The sequence below is a fragment of the Puma concolor genome, chromosome A3 (assembly GCF_028749965.1).
Source record: "Puma concolor isolate L17-30 chromosome A3, mPumCon1.1.hap2, whole genome shotgun sequence".
In the NCBI taxonomy this organism is placed as follows: Eukaryota; Metazoa; Chordata; class Mammalia; order Carnivora; family Felidae; genus Puma; species Puma concolor.
Window position 1 is genome coordinate 109,789,537 of NC_141669.1, and position 16,540 is coordinate 109,806,076.

The window sequence follows — 16,540 nt, forward strand, 5'->3', positions numbered from 1 at the left end:
GCGGGGCCGAGAGAACCGGAGAGGAGCGGAGAGGGGTGCATTGGACTATCAACGTGAGGAGGCGGGAAAAGGCGTGTGTTTCCGAAGGAGACTAGCCAATGGCAGCTCGGGCCTGACCTGGGTCGGCTGGCGCTGGCGCCCAGGATCCTAAAGGTAAAACTGGTAGCCGGGGGTAGAGGTGGGAGCCTTGAGGTTCTTGTCTGGGTGGTGTTTTGCTGATCTTAGCTTCGCGTCCTCTGTAACCGGGGCGCGTCCCTCACACGTATAAGCAGATACTTGTTAGGCCCTGAGTGGAAAGGCCTGCGGAGCCCACCTGTGTAGGAGAGACTCACGTGATAAGGAAGTGAAACCCAAACTTAAGTCGGCTTTGCCTCTCCAAGCTGTCTCTAGTACTTATTGAGTGTTGATTATGCTAGGCACTGAACTAAGTAATCGCCTTATCTATCTCACTTAATCTGCTTGGAAGTGGATATGATTCTCGTTTTACAGAGTTCTTACACGGCTTTTCAAACTTCTGTCTTCTGGACCGTTGAAAGACCTTTTCTTGGACGGGAATGCTGCCTTCTTCGTCCACAGTGGATCCCCGAAGTACCTGACACATCCTTGGTACTTGAATGGATTTAAAAGTTCTCCTAAAGAAAAATGATTTAACCAAGGTCTCAACAGCTAGAAAGTGCCCACTAGGAATTAGAACATAGATCTATTTGTTACCAAAGTCCACGATAACCATTGTACATACTGCCTGCCTTCCTAAATTCATTCATACCTGTGTGGTTCAAACATTTCTTTCAGCGGTTCCTATTCTCTGCTTTGTAAGTGATGTAAAACAAGAATGAAATGGGATGCCTTCCCATAATTATACTGTAATTTAGCGAGAGAAACTAGCACACGTAGGAGTTGCAACTTCGTATTAGCAATTTTGACCTTAGTTTTGGATGAAGTAGTCAGAATTCTGAGAAAGGCTTGTTTCCTTGATTTGTATAAGTATATTCCCAAGCTCCTGTTAACAGTGCTTGAGAGTGACAGTAAAATAGGCATGGAGGAATACTGAATCCGGGTGTGCTTTTTTTTTTTTTTTTTTAATATTTATTTTTGAGAGACAGCGTGAGCAGGGTAGAGGCAGAGAGAGACACAGAATCCGAAGCAGGCTCCAGGCTCTGAGCTGTCAGCACAGGACCCAACTCGGGGCTCGAGCTCACCAACCACGAGATCATGACCTGAACTGAAGTTGGTCGCTTAACCCACTGAGCCACCCAGGCGCTCCTAGGTGTGCTTTGTTTTCTACCAACAATGTTGCACAAATACTTGGTGGGGTTTTTTTTTGGCGGGGGGGAGGGGGAGAAACAGATCACTCCTTTTAAGCCATACTTTATTTATAGAAAGCTTTGCTTGGGACGCCTGGGTGGCTCAGTCGGTTAAGCATCTGACTTCAGCTCAGGTCATGATTGTCCGACTTCAGCTCAGATCATGATCTCACGGTCCGTGGATTCGAACCCCGCGTCGGGCTCTGTGCTGACAGCTCAGAGCCTGGAGCCTGCTTCAGATTCTGTGTCTCCCTCTCTCTCTGCCCCTCCCCTGCTCATACTCTGTCTCTCTCTGTCTCAAAAAAAATAAATAAAAACATTTAAAAAAAAAAAACTTTGCTTTTGTATTTTGTCTTTTATTATAAAAGTAAATAACATACTAATGGTAATTTTAAAGCTCTTTTAATCTGTTGAGGACTGTGTGACCACCATTTTGACCAATGTCAGTGGTTACTTCATCTAAAGACCAGACACGTATTGAGTAAATTAACCAAGGTTTATTATCTAAAGGATGTAGAAGGATGTCAACACAGAGAGCCAACAAGGTCATCCTCTGAGACAGAAGGTGTTTGTATCCAGATCATTACTGTTAGGGTACTTACATAATTGTGAAAGGTCACAACTGAGAAGTAAGCATCACAGCAGTCCTTCAGGCTCAGCTGTTGCCTTTCAAACCCAGCTTAATATAAAGGAGGCTGGAGAGCTGTGCATACAAATCAGAGTTTCAGAATGGACAGTATGATTACTAGGGTAGATAAGGCCCTACAATTTGGCCTGAACAAACTTCTCAGCCATTCCTCTCAGCCCTGCCAGGCTAACTGAGCTTAGACCAAGTACATTACTGAAATCAGTGCTGTAGAGAACAGGGAACAGGTACTCAGACCTCTGAAAGCCATACTAATAGGCCTTTAGGCAAGCTTTAGGGTCTAGCTCTCTCTCAACTGTAGAAAGAAATTTTTAAAAATCTCCCCTTATCTCCAGCCTGAAGAAAGATTTTGTTCCTTTACATTACCTTACACCTCCTCCTCTATTCCTGATTTTTCTTTTCTAATGCTCATAATAGCTCTTTCCCTAGGGTCATTTCTTCTGGGCTTGTAGCATATCTTGTTTACAGTGACTTTTTTTCATTGCATTCCTTCATTAGTTCCATTATTTTTAGATGTTACTTAGATTAGTTGAGGTAACCAACAAGAGGGTCTTAAACCCCCCGGAATATTCAGGCTGACTGTGAACTCAGTGTAAGTGGACAGCTATTGCTGTAATTATTATTCTACAATAAAAACACCTCCCCCCTTTCTGATATTTGAAAACTACATTGGTACAGCAAGATAATTCTTCAGTTACCTGAAGAATTTTCTTCTATTACATCGGAAGAATTAATAATTCTTTAAACAGTAACTTCTTTTAAAAATTATCAATAAACAAATACAGGCTTTATCTGCTTTTTATCTTGCCCTCCATATCGCCTTTCTAGTTCTTAGCCTGACAAGTGTTTTCAGGGAAACCTTACTCAGTTTAATGAGGCAACATGCAAAATGGAATTACGAGTGCACTCTGCAGAATTGTCAAACTTCTTAAAGCTTCAAAAATGCAAATCCTGCCCTCCCACAAACTTAGTCAATCATTAGACAGTCCGTTTAAACTATAATTTCAGTTTCCTCTTGGCAAATTGTAGGTCTGATTTTTTTCAAGCCAATAGTAGACTATGGAGGTGCTTTAAGCTTTAAGCAAATATTCATCTATTGATCACACATGGTGAGAGACAGTACTACTCAGGCCTCATTACTTATTAGAATTACCTGGAGAGCTTCTAAAAGATACTAATGGAGGGCCCACCCTGGACCAACTAAATAAGAATCTCTGAGATGGAGCCTAGAGGAAATAGGCTTTTTTGTTGTTGTTAAGCTCCCAAGGTGTTTCTAATGGGCAGCTAGAATCGAGAATCACTCATACATGATACCACCTTGTAAAGAAATTTGCCAGAAATTATATAAAATAGTTTATAGCATTTTTCTCTCCCAACATTCATTAACATTTTCTGATCAACAATACATATCTGATGAAGAATGCAGAAAAATAAAATGGAAAATGCAGAAAAATATAATGGAAAACATTACAATCATTTATGGTAGCACCAGCCACACATAATTATTGTTATTATTTACATTATTGCATTTTCATTCTATTTTCTGTGCATTTATACCTCGATATAACAATTTTAGAAAATTGGACTACTACTATTTATACCATTTCATAATCTGACTTTTCTCTTTATCATTATATGCCCTTTGAGAATGGTATTTCAAAGACCTTTTAGTATTCTTACAGATTTACCATAACAGCATTTTGTTACTTAACGGTATTTTGTTAGACCTCAAGGTTATTTCCACTTTCAGAGGAATTTTTTTTTTTATAATTTGTTTTTAATGTTTGTTTATTTTTGAGCGAGAGTGAGCAGGGGACGGGCAGAGAGAGAGGGAGACAGAATTGGAAGCAGGCTCCCCATAGCGCAAAGCCAGATGGGGGGCTCAAACTCCTCAATGTGATATCATGACCTGAGCCCACGTCTGATGTTCAACCTACTGAGCCACCCAGGCGCCCCTCAGAGGAATTTTTAATAATTCTACAAGAAATAAACATTCTTCATCTTGGTAAGTACCCCCATTACTTCTTTAGGAAAAAATCCTGGAGTTTGAATTTGTGTGTCAAAGAATAAATAAAATTTGAAGGCTTTCTGTACACATTACCTAATTCCTACGAGAAAAAGTAAACCATTTATACTCCTATTTTCAATGCATGAAAGTGCCCACTTCCTTGATTTCTTCCTATCAACAAATATTAACACAATTTTCATTAATTGGTAGGTTATAATTCTGTCTCCCTTTAATTTACTTTTCTTTGTTTATTAATGTGGGTAACCATTTTTTCCATACACACTTACTAAGACTGAGCCTTGGACACTGGAAACTACCTACTTCGGCTTTTGTTTAGATTGATAAAGTCACCTTTTCTCTTGATTGAAAAGTGAAAAGTTTGAATTAGGTTCTCTGCGTGGAAACTTAAAATGTACTAACCAACCACAGTGCTCTCACGCATACTGAAGTTTTAAAACTTATGTTTTAAAAAAACATTTTAAAAAATTAAAAAAAAACATTAAAAACATTAAAAATTTTTTTTAAAAAGGGGGGCACATGGGGGGCTCAGTTGGTTAAGCATCTGACTTCGGCTCAGGTCATGATCTCACGATCCATGAGTTCGAGTCCCACATTGGACTCTGTGCTGACAGCTCGGAGCCTGGCGCCTGCTTCAGATTTTGTGTCTCCCTCTCTCTCTCTGCCCCTTTCCCACTCATGCTCTGTCTCTCTGTGTCTCAAAAATAAATAAACATTAAAAAAATTGTTTTTAAATTTATGTAGCCATTTCTTATGTTTTATGAGGTTTTTCCTTTTATATTTAGAAACCCATAGCAGGATCTCATAAATAATCACCAGAAGACTTCTACACATCTTTTTGGGTTTACATTTATTTGAATTTTTTTTTTTTTTTTTTTTTTTTAGATTTTATTTTTAAGTAATCTCTACACCCAATGTGGGGCTCGGACTTTACAACCCTGAGGTCAGGAGTCACATGCTGTACCAACTCACCAGACAGGCACCTCCATTCATTTGAATTTTAATTCTTTAATCTATTTATTTTGGAATCTATTTTGGTGAAGAGTTATTAGGAAGAGTCTATAGCTTTATTATTTCCTAGACATTTAATGAGTTTGATAATCAATACATTGTTTCTCTTGCTGATTGGAATAGCATCTTTACCAGATGTTGAAGTGATCCTCTAAAAACAAATTAGATCTTGTCAGTGACCTTCTGATAATTTTCCCTTGCACTTGCAAAGTCTCCAAGCTCTCATTTCTGCTTCCCTTTGCAGCTTCATCTTGTACCACACTCCCCTTTTCTCAATGTGTTCTAGACATATCAATCTTTGAGTTCTATTATATGTCAATTATATCTCAATAAAACTGGGGGAAATTGCCCATAAAAAAAAAAATCTTTGAATTCTAAAACAAACTACTATGTGAACATCTTCTAAGTATGCTGTCCTTTTTCAACGTACTATTCTTTCAGCCTAGAATGCTTTTTTTTTTAATGTTTGTTTATTTTTTGAGAGAGAGAGAGAGAGTGGGGGAAGGGCAGAGAGAGAGGGAGACAGAATCTGAAGCAAGCTCCAGGTTCTGAGCTGTCAGCACAGAGCCCAACGGGGGCCTCAAACCCACAAACCCCAAGATTATGACCTGAGCTGAAGTCGCTTAGCCACCCAGGCGTCCCAGCCAAATATACTCTTTCTTCCACTCTCCAAACAGCTAGATTTTATGTAAAATTCTACTACCTTGGAGGGCCTTCTGTGACCACAGATCATAGTCATTCATAGGTCTTCATTTCAACTGATCACCTGCACTGTGGGTGCAACATGGGTGGAATTTAATTGCCATTTAAAATGCCTTCAAATCCATTACACTTAGATCTGGCTTTAAACCAAAATGTTATTATGTAAGCAAAAGGCAAAGAAACAGAGTAGCCGAGTTCCTGGCGGGAACACATTCCCCATTTTGCAAAGAATTCCCCATTTTGCAAACAGAATAAGAAAGGAAAATACAAATGAATGAAACTATTACGTTTTGATATTAAAATATATGCAAAAGAATAGTTGATCATACATAAAGCAAGAAGGTGCCAGTATCAAAATTTACAAATGCGAAACCATCAAAAAAATGAAAAGGCAACCTACTGAATGGGAGAAAATACTTGCAAATCATGTAACAGATAAGGGACTATCTTACACAACTCAATAGCAAAAACAATCCAATTTAAAAATTGGGCAGAAAATCTGAATAGACATTTTCCTAAAGAAGACATACAGATGGCCAACAGGCATATGAAAAGATGCTCAACATCACTAACCATCAGGGAAATGCAAATCAAAACTACAATGAGATATCATCTCACACCTATTATCAAAAAGAGAAAAAATAACAAGTATTGGCAAGGATATGAATAAAAGGAACCCTTGCACATTGTTGGAGAGAATGTAAATTGGTGCAGCCACAATGGAAAACAGTATGGACGTTCCTCAAGATATTAAAAATAGAATTGCCAGGGGTACCTGGGTGGCTTAGTCGGTTAAGTGTCTGACTTTGGCACAGGTCATGATCTCATGGCTCGTAGGTTCAAGCTCCATTGACAGCTCAGAGCCTGGAGCCTGCTTCAGATTCTGTCTCCCTCTCTTCCTGCCCCTCCCCTGCTCACACTATGTCTCTGTCTCTCTGTCTCTCTGTCTCTCTCTCAAAATATAAACATTAAAAAATAATAAAAAATATAAATAGAACTACCATATAATCTAGCAAGTCCACTTCTGGATATTAATCCAAAGAAAATGAAAATATTAATTTGAAAAGATGGAGACAACCTAAGTATTCATTGATGAATTTATATAGAAATTATGATACATATATATGTGTATTTACACAATGGAATATTATTCACCCATAGAAAAGAATGGAATCTTGCCGTTTGCAACAGTATGGTTGGATCTTGAGGGCTTTTATGCTAAGTGAATAAGTCAGACAGAGAAAGACAAATACCATATGATCTCTGCATGGAACCTAAAACAAAAACAAAACCAAGCTCACAAATAGAGAACAGATTGGTGGTTGCTAGAGGTCGGGGGTGGGGGTGGGAGAAATGGGTAAACTGTTTCCTTATTTGTTTTACTTTAAATAAATTGACTTAAACATTTTTATGGGGTGCCTGAGTGGCTCAGTTGGTTAAGCATCTGACTTTGGCTCAGGTCATGATCTTGTGGTTCTTGAGTTTGAGCCCCACATCAAGCTCTCCGCTATCAGCACAGAGCCTGCCTGGAATCCTCTGTCACCCTCTCTCTCTCTGCCCCTCTCCCACGCATGCTCACCTACGTGCGTGCTCTCTCAAAAATAAAGAAACATTAAAATATATATATATTGGGGCACCTGGGTGGCTCAGTCGGTTGAGCACCAAGTTTGGCTCAGGTCATGATCTCACAGCTGGTGAGTTCCAGCCCCACGTCCGGCTCTGTGCTGACAGCTCGGAGCCTGAGGCCTGCTTCAGATTCTGTGTCTTCCTCTCTCTGCCCCTAACCTACTTGCATTCTGTCTCTGTCTCTCTCAAAAATAAACACTAAAAAAAAAAATTTAAATATATATATATATATTAAAAACTTTAAGACATTTTTTCTTTAATTTACAAACAGGTGGCAGAGACTTGGAAGAGATTCCAGAGACCAGAGAGTAGCACTCTTGAGAATGCTGCATCATCAACACCTGTGATAACAGAGTATGCTAGCATATGGAAAAACAGCAGTATTAGCAACTGTGAGAAACTAAATGTGGAGAAATACTAAGAATGTCTTAATTTATTTTGTATTTTTATGTATGCACGGAGTAATATACAACACAAATATTTTAAAGAAACTAAAATTTCTTTCAACAATTGCAAAATAGAAATTCTAAATGATAAAGTATTATGTGACCATTTAACATTTTATATTTTTTTCTCGTGCTACACAAAATAATGGTGCATTATACTTCGAGGTATCTTACTTTCCATGAAATAGATTCATCCAATAGAATTGCCAGAGGGAGAGAATAGTGTAGGGAAAGGCAATATGTGAAGCCCTAAGAGTTGAGAATATTCTAGATATGATGCAATACATAAATCTTCTGATTCAGGACACAAAACTCCCTGGACAGCATAAATAAAACTAAATCCACATCAAGATATGTAGTAGAAAAACATTCTACAGACCAAGATAAGATAGCAAACACAACTAAAGAGAAATGCTATAAGCAAAGCAAAAGAAACATGACAAAATGGGGGAGAATATATGAAATGGGGAAATGATTAATATATAAAGTGGTCCCTGTAATCAATAGGAAAAAGAACTTATTTTTTAAAATATTTATTTATTTTTGAAAGAGAGAGAGAAAACAAGCAGGAGAGGGGAGGGAGAGAGAGGGAGAGGCAGAATCTGCAACAGCTCCAGGCCCAGGCTCTGAGCGCTCAGCACGCGAGCCCAGGTAGGGCTCAAACCCACAAACTCTGACATTAGGACCTGAGCTAAAGTCAGACGCTTAACCCACTGAGCCACCCAGGTGCCCCAGGAAAAAGAGTTTAATAGAAACAATGGTCAAGAAATATATATGAAAGATGTCCAATCTATAACAAATTTTTAATTTGGAAATTGGAATTTTCACAAAAATGAGCACAGACTTTAAAACAAGATTGCTAATATCCACTGTTAGGAAAATATGGAGAAATGAGCATGCTCACAGTCTTGGTTGGAAGTTAAACTGCAGTCTTTCAGTGGTCAATTTAGTAACATTTATCAAAACTTTAATGTGTATGCTACTTCAAGGAGTCGATCTCATAAAAATCAGCTAAATGCTCAAAGGTGTTTGTAATTACAAGAAATTGGTAAATTAGGTTACATGCATAGGATATTATGCCATCTTTTTAAGAAATGCTGATATAAAGATGTTCGTGGCATAACATTAAATATATCTTACCAAGTACATTGCAGAAGTTTCCTGTATGAATCCACTTTTGTTTTTTAAAAATGTGTATTTGTAGAGAAAAAAAAAAAGCTTACAAAAGTTGTACACAGTAAATGACACGAGCTTGGTGTGCGTGTGTACGGGGCGGGGGGAGCGAGATGATTTTGTAGTCATAACTGTATACCTCTTTACTGACTTTTAGGAGCACATCACCTCGATAATAGCAAAAATAAAATGCACATTTAAAACAACTGTAATTCCTCAGGCTGCAAGGCGCCCTTTAATCCTGGTAGGCTGGATTTGCGTCTCGCTTTCACTTTCGCGGCTAAATTCTTTCTACTCCTGAAGCGGGAGGTTGAGGAGGCAACATAAAACTAACTCAAAGCCCACCCCCAACCCCCGAATTGGGCCTGGCCTTCATAGAGGCCTACACTAGCCAAGCGTCCGGGTTTCCAGAACAGTGCAAAAAACGCAAGTGGTTCTAGAGGAGGTGGAGGAGCCGCGCTTCCGACCCCGCACCCAATCCTCCAATGGGTGTTCGGGGAGGGCGGGCTACCTGCAGACTTGGGGCACTATTGGCCCTGGAGTCTCTCCGCCCGGGCAGTGGGCGGAGCAGCGTGGTGACGTGTCCATACGGGCGCCGAGGCGGAGAGCGCGCGCTCGCAGACGCGGCTGTACTAAACGGTTGCTGGCGCAGCAGGCTGGGTGTTATCTTCCTGGGTCTCGGGCTTTCGCTTGTGCGTTTGCAGGCTCGCTCTTACCCTGTGACGCCCAAGCAGGCTACAACTTCCTCCTTATTTTCGCCTGTAGCCGCGTCGTTGCGACTCTGCCACCATGTTCGAGGCGCGCCTGGTCCAGGGCTCCATCCTGAAGAAGGTGCTGGAGGCACTTAAGGATCTCATCAACGAGGCCTGCTGGGACATAAGCTCGAGCGGCGTAAACCTGCAGAGCATGGACTCCTCCCATGTCTCCCTGGTGCAGCTCACCCTGCGTTCCGAGGGCTTCGACACATACCGCTGCGATCGCAACTTGGCCATGGGTGTGAACCTCACCAGGTGAGCCCTGGGGTTGCCGAGAGCCGGGCTCTGGTGCACCCCCATCTCCTGCTCTTGGCGGGAGCGCCTGCGTGAGTCGGACCTTCATTGGCCCACATGGACCATCTGCGCCATCTCATTGGCCTGCGACACCGAGGGGCGGGATCTAGCAGAGCGCGCGGTTCGGAAAGCCCGCGCTGGCAGCAGCGCGAACCGGCTCTTTCCGCGCCAAAGTCACAAAGCGGGTGGTGGCGGGAAAATGACGGCTTCTCTGCGGTGGCAGGAAGAGACTTGCACAGTTCTTTGGCCATTTGGTCCTGGCGGCCTTGGATGAGAAATCTGTGGCTTGATTGACTTAGAGCGTGCCCTAGTTCTGTCACTCTACCTAGGGACAATCGGTTGGTTCCGGTCTTTTATTCTTACAAAGTTTCAGTGAGCACCCTAAGTTTCTCGACTTAAAATTTCTCCAGGGCAGTGGCTTGCAACTTTTTGGTCGCTACCTGTCTAGTACATAACCATGTTTAAATCTTAAGGCTTATGAGAAATACCCGGACTACATGCACTGTGTTTTAATGGGTATCTTAGATTTTTAATGATCGTAACGACCCAATAATTTGCTTCACCTACCAAAAGGATTTGCAGTTCATAAAATACTGCTCTTTTGTTTATATCCAGAATTGAAATTGCTACTGGTAGGGTGTGTGCTTGTTAAAAGTATAAATACTGCCAAATTGCACTCCAAAATGGCTGGACGGCCTAATGGGTATAAATGGCAACTCCTTGTTTTAATTGCGTCAGAAATTAACGATCTTGAGAACGTGGTGTCAGTTTTAAATCCTGTGTCTTCTGTGCTCTAGCATGTCCAAAATACTAAAATGTGCTGGCAATGAAGACATCATTACACTAAGGGCGGAAGATAATGCAGACACCCTGGCACTTGTATTCGAAGCTCCAAGTAAGTCATACTCTTCTGCAAAGTTAGAGGAAATTTAAATGCAGTGTTAAGTATTTCTCAAAGTTGTGAAAAATTTAAGGTAATGTTTGTAAAACTTTACATCACTGCTATAAATTTACATGCTTTTCTTCAATCTGCTTTCTTTTGGTAGACCAAGAAAAGGTTTCAGACTATGAAATGAAGTTAATGGATTTAGATGTTGAACAACTTGGAATTCCAGTGAGTATGAAATTTTCTGAGTGTACTGTACACAAGTCATGATAGTTATATATGTTAATACAATTTAAAGCCCAGTTCCCAACAACTATATGTCTGCTGATACATGTTCCAAAGTAGGGTTTTTAGTACTTAGTCATTTGTAATTTCATTAAACTACAGTACTCTAAAATGGATCATTTCATTCCCGCTAAATGAATATTTGCATTAACCTCCGTGCTTTTTTTTTTTTTTTTTTTAAGTTTATTTGAGAGAGAGAAAATGGGGGCGCGGGACAGAGAGAGAAGGAAAGAACCCCATGAGCCAAAGTGGGACACTTAACCAGCTGAGCCACCCAAGCACCTGTCCCCCTTTTTTTAAAGACTTTTTTAAAAATATTTTATTTATTTTTTGAGAGAGAAAGCAGGGGAGGGGCAGGGTTGGGTAGAGGAACCGAAGTGGGCTCTGTGCTGACTGGCTGACCGCAGTGAGCTTGATGTGGGGCTCAAGCTCAGGAAACACAAGATTTTGACCTGAGCTGAAGTCAGAGGGTTACCAACTGGGTGATCCAGGTGCCCCTGCACCACCCCCCTATTTTTTAAAGAGTATACTTTAAGGCTATGCTAACAAATTCATTAAGGTTAGGTTTATCAAAATCAAAAGAGAGAAGAGATGTTGGGATGTTTAAAATGCTTAATATTTTTTGTCTTGTTTTGGAAAGTAGTTGGGCCTGCTTACAACATCCATCATTGTTTATATGTCATGGGCTAATGCCTTCTTGATTTAGCCTTGGAGGGTGATTAGGGGAGGCTCTTTTCCCTGGATAGCGCATTTATTATTACAGGTCTAAACTCTAATTTTAGTTTTCTTATTATTCTTACTATATACTTGTTTTATATCTGCATTTATTTTTTTGAGTGTTAGAGTGTGTTAAGAAATCACACAATGAGTGATATTTCAAAGTAATCAGGAAATCTTAAATTCTGAATTCTTGTCTACATGCTGAGTCTTCAGAAAGTGAGGATGCCAAATCTTTAATTTCCAGCAACTGACCTTTAAGTTTGTTTGTTTTTTTTTTAATAGGAACAAGAGTATAGCTGTGTAGTAAAGATGCCTTCTGGTGAATTTGCACGTATATGCCGAGATCTCAGTCATATTGGAGATGCTGTTGTAATTTCCTGTGCAAAAGATGGAGTGAAGTTTTCTGCAAGTGGAGAACTAGGAAATGGAAATATTAAGTTGTCACAAACAAGTAATGTCGATAAAGAGGAGGAAGCTGTAAGTTTTTAAGTAAACAAAATACTTTGAAGAGAATTATAACCCTGCTTAACATTAGTCGGTTTGGGCTGCTATAGCAAATACATTGACAATGGCTTATAAACAACTGAAATTGATTTCTCACAGTTCTGGAGGCTGGGAAACTGGCAGATTCAGTGTCTGGTGAGGACCTGCTTCTTGGTTCACGGAAGGGTCAGAGGAGCTGGCCTCTTTTATATAAGGGTACTAGCACAAAGCACCTCCCAAAGGCCCCACCTCCAAGTTCCAACACATTGGTGATTTGGTTTTAACATGAATGAGTGGGGGGGAGGGGGGCACACAAACATTCAGTCTATAACAAGGTAATTGTAAATCAACAGAAGTATCTACTTGGAGGTAAAAATCTACCTTTTAGGAGCTCTTTATGTGATCTTTATATTAACTTTCTGCATGGAAGGCCCAATAGGGGGGCCTAGAGAACTCCCCCCATTTAGCAATAACACTCTAATTACTAAATATCCTTAAATTAAGGTTTTCCTATAAATTGGGTGCTTTTTTAAGATCCTTAGAGTATTTATAAACTAATATTTTGTAATTTACTAAAAAAAACTTACTAGCCTTTGAACCAAAGCATCAGTTAACTCTGTAAATGAAAGGACCATCGAAGGTTCTAGAAATCTCCATAGGATTATTAGGATTAAATATGGTAACGTATTCAAAGTGGTTAAGACAGTGTCTGACAATGTAAGTTTATAGTAAATATGAGATATTATTTTCTAGTCCCTTGCATGAGTAGTCAACCTTCAGTTTAAATGAAGGTAAAACTCAAGTTTAAATGAAGACTTAAAACTATTACTAACAAAAGTCCAGGGGCTAATTCTGAATTAATAACTCCCCTGCCAATCTGGATTTTTTTTGTTTTAATCTCAAACATTAGTTCTTCTATAAATATTTTTTATATCTGAAGCATAAACATTTTATGACATTCTTTGATATTAAGGAATTTTTCAGTGTTTCCTATTTCCTTGATTATTTCAGGGTTTGTGTGTGTGTGTGTGTGTGTGTGTGTGTTTGTTTGTTTGTTTTGAGAGTGCAAGCATGCCAGAGTGTGTGGTGTGGGGGAAGGGCGGGGGGGGGGGGGGAATCCCAAGCAGGATCCATCCATGTTCAGTACATCAGCTCTATCTCTTGAACTGTGAGATCAAGCTGAAATCAAGAGTCGACCACTTAACCAATTGAGCCATCCAGGTGCCCCTAGAAGTTTGTTTGAATCAAGATTTTAATAGGCTGTACACATTATAGTTTGGTTGATGGGCCCTCAAATTTATTTTAATCTGTCGGTTCTCCATTCAGTCTCTGCGCACCCCCCCCATTACAATTTGTTGAAGCAAGTCCTTTGTCATTGAGTTTCCCCAAACTCTGGATTTTGCCCATTGTATCCCTTATGTCAATTAATATGCTCCTCTAACCTGTATTTCCTATAAACTGGTAGTTCCAGCTCTAGAGGCTTGATATTCAGTGTTTGGGAGTAAGAATACTTTATAGATGGTGGTGTGCCTCCCTCTAGTAGGCATATGAGGTGTCTAGATACATTGTTTTAGCAACCATAATAATTGTTTAGAATCCTTGTCATTAGGGTTGTAATGTATTAACACATTCCATTCTTCATTTATTAGAAATATTCCCATGAAGAGCAGCTTTCTCTTAACACATAATTGGATTACCTGAGGTACAGTTAATATGAGAAAGGCAGACTAAATACTTGATTCTTTTGCTTCATTTATCAGTCTTCAAAATTAGTTTCATACCACTCTCCAAAGTAACCAATAAAAGTTTTGGTTTTGGGGGCACCTGGGTGGCTCAGTCGGTTGAGCATCCGACTTTGGCTCAGGTCATGATCTCTTGGGTTGTAAGTTCAAGCCCCGAGTCGGGCTCTGCTGACAGTTTAGAGCCTGGAGCCTGCTTCTGATTCTGTCTCCCTCTCTCTCTGCCCCTCCCCTGCTCATTCTCACTCTCTCTCTCAAAAATAAATAAACATTAAAAAAAAAAAAGATTTGGGGGTGCCTGGGTGGCTCAGTCGGTTGGGCATCGGACTTTGGCTCAGGTCATGATCTCACTGTCCGCGGGTTCGAGCCCTGCATCGGGCTCTGTGCTGACAGCTCAGAGCCTGGAGCCTGTTTCAGATTCTGTGTCTCCCTCTTTTTCTGACCCTCCCCTGTTCATGCTTTCTCTGTCTCAAAAATAAATAAACGTTTAAAAAAATTTTTTTAAAGTTTTGGTTTTGGTTTGTTTTTAAATGTATATTCTAAACATGCGTGCAATTTTTCTTGATGTTTTTCAATAGGATTAATCTTTTGTTTTCTCTTAGGTTACCATAGAGATGAATGAGCCTGTTCAGCTAACTTTTGCACTGAGATACCTGAACTTCTTTACAAAAGCCACTCCACTCTCTCCTACAGTAACACTCAGTATGTCGGCAGATGTACCCCTTGGTAAGATAAGTTTTTTTGTAGGTAAAACAAGGTACCTTGTTTTGTAGGTAGTATATGTAGTCCTTCCCAATAATTAACTATGTTCCTGTCTTCTTTCAGTTGTAGAGTATAAAATTGCAGATATGGGACATTTAAAGTACTATTTGGCTCCCAAGATCGAGGATGAAGAAGGATCTTAGGCATTCTTAAAATCCAAGAAAATAAAATTAAGCTCTTCGAGAACTGCTTCTGAGATGCCAGCATGTACTTAAGTCTCTTCTGTCACCAAATCTGTACCTCTCAGTACATATGTAGATATTTTATGTAAATAACCTATTTTTTCCTCCATTCTTTACAATTTGTTTAAAGAATAAAGTCCAAAGTCAAATCTGGTCTTGTTAACCTAGAAATATCTCTGCCTTAACCTAGAAATACCCATGATTTTCATAACAAAAGGGTTTTGACTATAAATGCAGTTTTAATTTTTTCAATTTAAATAAACGTTATTTGAATTTCAAACATCACAAGACAGTGCCTTCATTTGGACCATGACTGTTGCAGGTATCCTAGGGAATTCACTTCAAGCTACTGTTTTCTAGAAATGTGTTTATTTTTTCAGTCCAGGGGAGCCTGATAAATAATACATTGATACAGCAATAAAAGTATTCCAAGTACAGTAGCTGACAAGATATTTGGGGGGAGAGGATTTATTTGTCAAAATTACTTTGGTATTCTTCTACCTTTAACTCAAGAAATGAACAGAAGTATAGACCAAATCCTATATATTTAGTTATTTTGCCAATTTTGTTAGCAAAACTAACACTTTAAGAAGCTTTATGAACCCAAAGCCGTGTGTGCTTTAGAAGACTAGCAGTGCTATAGGGCAGTGTTTCTTTAGCCTATGGAGCCTTTTGAAAGAATCTTGAAAGATTTAGTAGATATGAGTTAAGGCCCAAGGAGTGTTTGTGCAAAAATAATTTTTCTAGTATAAGTAGCCTTTTTGGGGACTTAATCCCAGCACTTGCGAAACAGACTGTTGAAATGTACCTACTAATGGTGCCACAAGGCCACAAACTGGCATTCTACATATTGAGAATTGTTTCACTAAAGTCCTTTTTCCCGGCGTATTTTGGGCTTGGCGGTTTAAATGACTGATTTCTTTGGTGTAATACCTGGAAGGACTCACAATCCAGTAGGTTACTGTTCATTACCTTCTGTGTGCCTGGGGGGTGGGGAAGAAGACGGAAAAGGGGCCTGATGGGAGTTGGGAGTGATGTAACTAACTTATCTAGAATGTGGTGATGATTCCAAGCCTATGCACTTGTCAAACTCCTCCAATTGTACTTTATTGTATGTAAATTATACTTTAATAAATCTGACCTTTGAAAAGCTTCATGTGCTGCAAAATGTCCCTTGTCGGCGGGCTTCTTACCTGGGCAAGACCTGATAGGCGAGGAGAGGGAAATTGAAGCACAAGAATGTGGGGGCACTCGAGTAGTTGTTGGGGTACTGACCAGCAAGACCGCTACGCGCCCTGAAGGAAGACTCGCAGCCCTGGGCAGTGGATAGGAGACCAAACAGTTCCGGTTATCCGGTGCCTCACCGGCTCGGCTTTCGTCTCCCGGGGGCGCCACCACCACCGCCCGAGGGATCACGGAAAGAAACACGTAGCCTTCTTACCCGGGTCTGACTGTGACCCAGGCGGCCGGTCACCCTAGGCACCCGCACAACCCTGTGGA

At 40.1% G+C, this 16,540-nt stretch overlaps 1 protein-coding gene and 1 long non-coding RNA gene across 2 annotated transcripts; both read left to right on the plus strand.

Moving 5' to 3' along the window:
* The first annotated feature begins 28 nt into the window (after positions 1-28).
* LOC147582653 (uncharacterized) lies at positions 29-8,907 on the plus strand. The gene is made up of 2 exons (XR_015249383.1): positions 29-153; positions 7,587-8,907. It is a non-coding gene; the product is annotated as an uncharacterized LOC147582653 (long non-coding RNA).
* Positions 8,908-9,529: 622 nt separating this feature from the next.
* Positions 9,530-16,194, plus strand: PCNA (proliferating cell nuclear antigen). Its single transcript, XM_025931742.2, has 6 exons — positions 9,530-9,944; positions 10,781-10,878; positions 11,030-11,097; positions 12,157-12,351; positions 14,699-14,822; positions 14,922-16,194. Exons 1-6 carry the CDS (start codon positions 9,724-9,726, stop codon positions 14,999-15,001), a joined length of 786 nt encoding a protein of 261 aa, XP_025787527.1. The 5' UTR covers positions 9,530-9,723; the 3' UTR covers positions 15,002-16,194.
* The last annotated feature ends 346 nt before the right edge of the window (positions 16,195-16,540 follow it).

What these genes read in the sequence shown, in the direction of transcription:
- PCNA (XM_025931742.2), top strand. Translation starts at nt 9,724, where the DNA reads ATGTTCGAGGCGCGCCTGGTCCAGGGCTCCATCCTGAAGAAGGTGCTG. An exon ending in TCGATAAAGAGGAGGAAGCT is followed by an intron (nt 12,352 to 14,698) that starts GTAAGTTTTTAA and finishes GTTTTCTCTTAG; the next exon opens with GTTACCATAGAGATGAATGA. An exon ending in GTCGGCAGATGTACCCCTTG is followed by an intron (nt 14,823 to 14,921) that starts GTAAGATAAGTT and finishes GTCTTCTTTCAG; the next exon opens with TTGTAGAGTATAAAATTGCA.